The sequence below is a fragment of the Limulus polyphemus genome, unplaced genomic scaffold (assembly GCF_000517525.1).
Source record: "Limulus polyphemus unplaced genomic scaffold, Limulus_polyphemus-2.1.2 Scaffold251, whole genome shotgun sequence".
NCBI classification, from domain to species: Eukaryota; Metazoa; Arthropoda; class Merostomata; order Xiphosura; family Limulidae; genus Limulus; species Limulus polyphemus.
The window spans coordinates 96,732-106,084 of NW_013665861.1; the positions used below are offsets into that span (position 1 = coordinate 96,732).

At 30.3% G+C, this 9,353-nt stretch overlaps 1 protein-coding gene across 4 annotated transcripts in view; it reads right to left on the bottom strand.

Annotated features, from left to right (window-relative positions):
• Positions 1-759: 759 nt before the first annotated feature.
• Positions 760-9,353, bottom strand: part of LOC111085138 (lachesin-like) — a 60,587-nt gene continuing 51,993 nt past the window's right edge. For 3 of the 4 annotated variants that reach the window (XM_022382461.1, XM_022382463.1, XM_022382464.1), the window contains exons 5-6: positions 8,641-8,952; positions 760-5,803 (exon numbers count right to left, since the gene is read on the bottom strand). In XM_022382461.1, coding sequence (XP_022238169.1) covers positions 5,589-5,803; positions 8,641-8,952 — 527 coding nt within the window. In that variant the 3' untranslated portion in view covers positions 760-5,588. The other variant, XM_022382462.1, reaches the window with a different exon arrangement.

Here is a 9,353-nt window from a genome sequence, read left to right on the forward strand (position 1 = left end):
CCACATAGAACAAAGCCTGAAAAAACAAATTCACATTTTTCTAAAGAGTACAACTTGAAAAATAAAACGAGTTACAATATTAGATAACTGAAAAAAATGAAATGAGACTTAATATTATTTGTAAAAGTAACAGAAATGACAAAAATCTAAGCCTGAATCGCAATGTGAGAGCATTAGAATATTGAAACTTAATTTGTGAAAGAACAATCTCGTTTATATAAATATATATTTATATTTACTTAATTTCGAAGGGCTGTAAATTAACAAGGAAAAATTAAAATATTTACGTTTTACTGAGAGAAACTCGTTTGTTATAATTAAATTGAAAATGTGGATTTAAAAATTGTATAAATTGACTTTTTTTCCATTATTAGCAATTTGTTTTATACATTTACGTTAAATATACTTAAAACACTTCTATTACCTGTTGTAACTTAAAATACTGTGAATGATATGGAAAACTGTTATTAACAGCTTACCATCTTTTATGATATATTTTGACGAAAAACTGGGAGATGAATTATAAATTGATTTACCAATTAATTAGGTTAATGTCATTTCCTTGGACTATTTGTTATATTTCTTGCTCAGTTCACGAAACCTTTTGCACATTTTATATTTAGAGTAACGGAAAATGATGAAGCAAAACGTTATTTAAATATAATTTTTTTTTGTCTGAAAAAATATTTTTTCTATGTTGATAATTTTATAAACAAGTAAAGTTTTTCTACGTAGATATAAAAAAGACAGGAAACATGGTTATAACTGTGGTATATCATTTATTTTAAAAGCATATTTCAATACATGCACAAGCAAAATGTAATGGTACTTAGAATAAAATAATATCGTGAATAACAATAAATAGTTAACACTGACGTTACTCATTGCTTAAGTTTGTGATATTATATCCCAATGTAGAATATTCAGTATAATGTGACTCATCAACAGATATAATAAAATTATTTCAAACTATGCATATAATGTTTCTAATCTATTCTACAATAAATATGATATTTCTATAGAAGTAGGATCTCATTGCTCTACAAATAGATGTGTAAAACTTTAAACAACATAGATAAAAATTCTTAAGGCTGTGCATATATATATATATATATGTGTGTACATTTGCAAATCCCAGCATTGAAAATATCCGTATTAAACAGGTGTAGCTTAAACATATGGTATATATATTTTTTGTTGATCAACAAATCAACCCAGCAACGTTCTTCAGATTAACCTGTAATATCTAACTGATAAAACAAGATTATTTCCTGAATTTGTGTTTTCTCACTCGAAATCCTTTCTTCATTGAGTAAGGAAATAAAGATTAAGTAAAACAGCAAATTTCATATCATTTGCATAACGTTTCGAATTATCAGGAAATAGAATATCGGCTGTAAACAGCAAAACAAATGTGTAAACTTTGTTAAAATTCAAAAATTATGTAGAACTATAAAACGTTCTTCAAGATTAACGAGTATTTGTGAACGTCAAATATTTAATAATAATATGAACAGAAGCTTTCTATGTTTTTCAATTTATCTACATTTGTAGGGCCAGTATAAAATAGATCCAAACATTTATTTTTACATCAGTATTGATTTTAATATTGAGAAATTATTTAGGATTTTTAAAATAAAGAATATTAGTAGACTGAAAAAAACAGTTATATAATAATCAGAATTTTTAGTAGTACAACAAAACCACTGTTATAAAATAATGTTAACCCAATCTCCAGTCCATTTTTATGTATATCAGGCAGTTGATCATACATAAGTCATGTGACTTAAAAATGGAAATGATTGATCATTAAGCCTGGTCTATATAGAAAGGTCTTATACAGTTATGTGACAGCTATCACTGTGTAGTAATTCATAGACTTAAAGTGTTGTTCATAAACCACGGAGAAAACTTAACGAAGCCATTTGAGTGCTTCATTCATGTGAAAGATCATCGAACGAATGGAAGTTAACCAATCACACCAAGAATTTTTCGAATTGCGCACAAGTGTCTTGAAGTGTTGTTAATAGAATATGGAATCTTTTTAAACTAATAGTTCAGTTGCTCAGACACTTGAACGGGGAAAACTATCATTCACAACCTACCTAAATGACCGATACCTGTCGAATTGGAGAGTGAATCAAAATTTCGCAGCTACAAAATGTAAGTGAAAGTGTAAAGGCAGCTAGAAACTTCATAACGGACGATCATTGAAGCACGATATCAAGAACACGTCTGCTGTAAGAACTGTATGTGGAGCAATGGTATTTTTTCAGTTGAGTCGCGATTCACCATGCAGAAATATAACAGGCGCATACTTATTTCGAATTAATATTGAACCAGATCGGACCACATTTTTACTTATGGAGGTGGGGGAAATGTGATGTGGACAGGAAGAAGCATTGACGAACGTTTAGAACTCTACATTATGCTGAATAGCTCACACTTTATCGGAATGACATCCTACGATCCTTTGTACTTCCATTTGCTGGTGCAATTGGCTATGACTTCAGTATATTGGTTGAAAACTCCCATTCTCATTATACTAAACTGGTCGGAATTTTCCTTGAAGAAGAGTGGCTAGAACGCTCACCGGACTCCAGTACAGTTCACTATTTAAAGGATGCTCATGGGGGACGCGTTACACCCTGCCAAATAATTTGATACACTAATCATGACTTTACACGAAAGATTGAGTGTTCAACACTGATTTTAAGCATTCAACATCAGCATCTAGGCATATTTGCTGTTCATTGTGACCACACTTCACACTGAGAAAACAAGTATTTTGTTGTTTGTTGTAGAACAAAACCATACTGGGCTGTCTACTGTGTCCACCATGGGGAATCGACCCCAGGATGTTACCGTTGTTAATTCGTTAACGTACCGCTGCCCCACCGGGGGGGGGGATAGAACAGTAATGAGCTATAAAGGTATAAAGTTACCTCTATGAAATATTCATTCACGAACATAGGTTGAAGGACTAATCATTTGTGGTGAATCGTCCTCTTCATCAAATGCCTGATTTGCACAAAATGAATCGAGCAACGTTCTTTTACATCAGCGATTTTTGTACTAACGTAACTAAAATACTATACATTCTAGTTATCATTCAATTGTTGTATGCAGTGAATAGCTATTTACTTTATATTGTTTCTTATTCATGTCACTATATATATATGTTAAGTAGCTAGTAAATTCCTAAAACAGTGATCGACTGTTAAGTTCACGCTTGTTATGTAAATAAAAAAAAAATTCTTTATTTGTAATCTACGATACTTAATGATTGCAGTGATAAATGTTTTATGTTGGGATAACATAATATCAATATTTATGAAAACCAATGTGAACATTCAGTAAACCCAAATAATACACTATCATTATGTATATTCAATGCATGTTCATAGGTGACTAGTATGTACACTTTAGAATCAAACCCATTATTTTATATCCACCTATGCACATTACAAGATATCTTCAAATTATTTAAACGTTTAAAATGACATTAAACAGTTCTAACCCTCTTATGATTAACAAATTATTGTGACAGGTGACATATTGTGACTTGATTTCTTAAATTATTTGATTGATCTCCAACGTGAAAATGACAAATTCGCAAATATATAAAGTCATAATATTTGTTTTCTTACACGTTTTTAATTTTCTGGAAACACTAGTTCCAGTGATTGCCTTTAATTCTAAGATTTTAGTCTAGTACAAGATGGAATGGTTCATACTACCAACTATTTGCAAGATTAGTTTAATTGGATTAACATATATTTATGCTAATTTTGAGTCAAATGATCTAAAACATTACTTGTTGCAAAAATAGAAACACACTTTCGAATTTGTAATAAAATAATTACTCACTTCCTCGTTAAGTTATATTTTAAACTTGCAGCTGTGTAAAATCAATGAAGGTTTATGTAATGAACGCCGTTAACACTAAAGGGAACCTTCTTTGACGTTTTAGGTATGATCATTAGTAAGTGTTGTAGAGGCGCACTGAACGATGCCTCAACAAATTTGATAGAGGAATCTAATTGTCTTTTAAGCTTTGGTCAATATAAATTTAAATGTACAAAATTATTACGTTTAGCGTCATAACTTTCGAAAGTTTTTAGAAATAATTAACAAATTGTAAACAAAAAATACAATTTTGAAGATATGTTGTTTCTTGTTTAATGACTTTAAAGCTAAAACACGTCTTAACATTTTGTAGAAATACAAATAATTCTGAAGCTCGTAGAACCATATTAAGAGATAGAGAAATAAGTTACACTGATTTGTCGTTGAACTTGTAACAGCTAACATTCAGAATTAGCGAGACACCTGGTATTTTTTGCATGTATTTCAGGAGGACGAACAGAGAAAAGAACACACTACCTATTTTTTTCTGGATTTCCAGAAAAGTTTGAAAAACACGAGCTCAGTCTTTATCATTGTGTGTCTTATCTTTCAGAGTTCGAATTACCTGACATATAAAATTTTAAAATGACATCCTAACTTCTTATTCACTTAAATTAGCAGTTAGCAAAAGCAGGACTTTTCAAGGCGGATAAGCTGTTTGTTTAGCTTGAATGTTTTAAATAACCCAGCTTTAATTAGTGAACTATTTTTTATCCAATAATATTAGTATAACCTGGTAAAGTATCAGATATACTATTGAGTTACAAAATTAAGCATAGAGCAATCGCACTAGTTAAAAAATACTACATCGAAATCTATGCCAAAAATTCTAAATGTATAATGTGGTCTCTAATGTGACGTATATGTAGTAGCTCTGGTATCAGTTACTTTAGTTGAACACATTATTCTAACAAAGTCGAATTTTAAGTCATAAATTATTTGAATGGTAACGTACATTATTACTTTACATAAATAGGACATTGTCAAGTTACAATCGCCATCTTCAATGCATCATCAATTTAAATTTGACCTGTTTCTTAAAAGTAAACATTACTGATAATTTTCCACACATGTTCAACAATACTCATTAGTTTTGGTTTATTAGTACTCCAAGTAAAGATTAAAATAGATCAATCTTGCAATAATAGAATATGATAAGTTTATCGAGTCTTTAGTTGTACATAAGAGCACTTTGGTGAATCCCAGTTACATTCTCCATTTTTTTTCATTTGTTCAAAGGTTGTAATCAATGTTGTTGATATTAACTTATAAGAGCTCTTATAGGGAAAAAAACGTAATTTGAATGTAGGTGATAAAATTCAATGAAACAAATTAGTGATAGATTTATTCTATTGCACCTTTTAAAACCTTTCTACAATATTTTCTGTATTTATTTTAAATCTTACTTCGACACATTTCTAGCATATCTAATCCTTGTGTTGACAAAACTGCTTCTCTTCTTATCACAGTATCTTTACTATAAAGGAAGGACAGTATTCAATCTTCAAAGAAGGTTTGTTCTGTTTTCTTTAAACTGATATGACCTTTTTTGAAGGCTCTGTCAAATGGTTACTTTTGTTCTCGTGTTTTGCACTTGTTATTGGCAGATGTTTTGTTGTTATAAAAGTGATTACTAACTCTTGTGGTTCTTTAAATATCTCATGTGTTTATCGAAGCCTTCAGTAACTGACAAAAAAAGGTTCCTCTCGCATACCTTGTTCTTCAGCACGTTCCTCTGCATAGCGAGATCGGTATCCAAGCTTCAGGATGATGTAAAAAGAGATAAAGAGTGGAGGAAGCATCCCAACAATAAATCCTGTTACATTGAACTTCTTAGGATTGTTCTCTTCTTGTGTATTTCTAATTGTCACATTACTGGTGATTCCATAGACTTCTGAGAAAAAGAAATCTATTTTGGTCCGTCATGTAACAAATCGTCATTAAACTGCAAATCGCTACTACGTGTTACAACGGATTTTAAATACATATAATTTAAAGTCGATCATACCTATATATTCTGTTTTAGTAACTATGTAATTACAATTCTAGATATGTTCTGAAAGTACAATCAAGCTACAAAAATGTGTAACTTACCATTTCAGAGAGTACTGATATTGCCATAATAAAAACATAATAGAGATTCTTTTGTTCTAAGTTTAGATGTCATTCTCACAATCTATGTTTGATTAAAATTATTCGTATATAAACACTATATTTCAGGAAAAAAGCTTCTGCTAAAGAAATAGCGATTTTATTATATAAAGTTTAATTCAGAGTAAAATCATTGATCTTTAAAGGCGGACCAAGAAACTCCATCATTATCAGAAAAATACTACATCTTCTTTTTACATACTTTTATCATATTGGAGTGAATTGTAATAAAAAGTATTGTCTATAATATATTGTGACTTACCACTAGGGAACTTTTTGTAATTGTTTTCCTCATTTCTATTTATCAGCTGTTGCTGAACTAAATCTGAAAATGATTAATCCATGTTTTGGAGATTTACGTGCAAAATTAATCGGAAAGGCATGGTTCAGAGTAAAAAAAAAAGTATTTTAGTCTTATCTTTGGTCACATTTTCTATTCACGCCTTTAGGAAGTTTGCTGTATATCTTTAAGAATGTAAGTAATTGAGTTTTGATTTTCATCGAAACTTGAAATATAAATGTGATAACGACTAGTAAACGTGATTTGAAAGACACATCGCAGTTTCTTTACCTTAATATAGATCGAAATGTACTTTCTTCACGTACGTTAGCAAATCTCATGTAAGCACTATTCAATTTTCACCGCTCTATGTTTCTGTAGTAGAACATTCAATATTATGAAATGCATTGCACCTCTTAGATTTTAGAAAAAAAAAACAATTTTAAATAGTTACCTCATATATTCGAGTAGAAAATAGTATAAAATGTAAATTCTGTTTTTCATTTTATAATAAAATACTTTGCAAAAATTATTAATCAACGAAAGTTTTTAATATATCAGATAAATATGCACTTTATGTTAATATATAATCAATTTAGAGGTTTCAATGAAAATATTAAGAGGAATTTTGGAGATGTGCCAAATGAGATATATTTTAATTTGTTTGAAGGCGAGTTTAAGCCTAACAACACAATGAGATATGTTGAATTACGTTTCTAATTTGTTTGCTTGATATTCTGATAAACTATTATACTAAAATATGTATTATAATATAAGAATAATGACTGATAATATTTGAAATGCTTAATTTAAATATGATGATTTATCCATTTTATGACTGATTTTCTAAAAAAAGAAATGCTTTAAGAAATTTATGAAAGTTTATGAATCTTGAAACGTCTTCACTTTGTGATAAATAACAAATCGTTTTGTTTATCCACTGTGTATCATGAATAAAGACACTTCTCCCTCCAAGTTTAACACATTTATAAAGGTAAAAACAAAACAAAAAAAAGGACAGTGATAATGATTTAATTAAATTCAAATCATCTGACCCTGTGGTAAATCTGTCGGATATGCAGTTAATTAATTCCGAAACAAATACGAAACAAATTTGGGATTCAGTTTCGGTGTGCTTCCTAAATTATCCCAACCTAAGAGATTGTAAGTGAAGTTGAGTCTATGTAGAAGTCTACTAAACTATATGTACTACACAAGCTCCACAAGCAACGTGTACAATTTACATTTATCGTTGTTTGCTATAATAGCTCAACATACAACTTAGTCCAGCATTTAGCCAAAGCTTATTTCTGCCCTATTAACTTTCCATAAGTACACTCGTGAAAGCCCCCCCCCCCCCAGTCTGCGGACTTACAACGCTAGAATCCAGGTTTCAATACTCGTGGTGGGCAGAGCATAGATAGTTCATTGTGTAGCTTTGTACTTAACTTCAAACAAACAAATACTCGTAAAAGTCCACCAATCTTGTGAATCAAATAAAAACAAAACATTAACCTACTTATGATTTCCTTTGTCACAAAAATTGAAAAATTAAGAAAAACCAATTTTTTTTAACATGCGATCTTACTATAGTCAAAATAATTGGCAACTTATTAAAAAATAGATATAGAAGTCTCTTATAAGCCACAGAGAAAAATAGGTGAAAAAAATTCAATAGAAAAAATAAAACAAACACGAAGAAAAAATAAGGCGTCTATGAAATCCCTTTTTATCGTAGAAACTTCTACATCGGAAATCCAAATATATCTATAAGTTAAACTGAGAAAAATACAAAAACTATTGCAAAAAAAAAAGATGCATTTGATATTTCGGCTATAAACAATTACACGATGAACTCAAATCGCTAGATAAATTGGTCAGATGCCAAAATCTTCGTTCATTGAAAATAGAATAACAACATAACGTTGGATAAACAAATGAAATTAACAATGGAAAAAACATAACACTGAACAACAACGAAGACCCTGAATTACATAACCGTTATACAAACTTTGGATCTCCTGGTGAAAAGAGATGGTACTTCCTGATACACTTCCCTTATGTTTTTCATATCTATGTTTTAATTGTTTTCACGTAATCTATATTTAGTTTGCAAATTTTATCTAGTTTCTGCTGTAAAATTATTCATGCAACAGGATGTTTGAACAAAACGCTTTGTTATTTATAAAAATTTGTTTTTCTATATAAAGTCAACTGATGATTAGTAATTGTCGGCGAAAAACAAAAACTAAAACCTTTAGGTAAGTATACAGGAATTTCCGTGCGTAGAATTTACTTACCAACAAGCTGAAGATAAGCTCGGGTTCTGCCGTGTTTATTAGTTGCTTCACAAGTATAATTCCCAATGCTACTGTTATTAGATGCCCCAGAGAGTAAACTTGCTGCTATTGTTAAAGTGGCAAACACTGTACAGTTTTCGGTCTTTTCGATCGATGAATTATAATATGGGTATGTTCTTTCATCGAGAACAGTGTTATCTTTAAACCACAAGATTTCCGGAGCAGGAAGTCCCTCCACAATACACTGTAAGACACATTCCGATTCAATGGTAATGTTAACCTCTTCATTTGGCACATAGATCAAAGGAGGAACTGTATGTAAAATAAAGAGCAATTGGGTTAAAACCAAGCAAAGTTAATCCAGCCTCTCGAATATCATGCTCAGAAAACGTCAAAGAACTGTTTTCTAATTGAAACTATGATAGTAATAGAAGGAAAGACGTTTAAGATAATTTTGTTATCGTAGAATTGATAACCTGCTAATATTATACTATATTGTTGTATTTAATGAAACTAAGTTGTATAGGAATTCAGGAGAAGAAAACAAAAACCAATTTGTTTTCCTAGAGATAGTACCGATCGTTAAAGCCTGGTGTTTATCAGGGTTTACTTATACGTTTGTTTGTTTAAAGGAAACACCTACATAATTTACTATCTGCGCTAGCCGTCCCTAATTTAGCAGTGTAAGACTAGAGGGAAGGCAGCTAGTCATC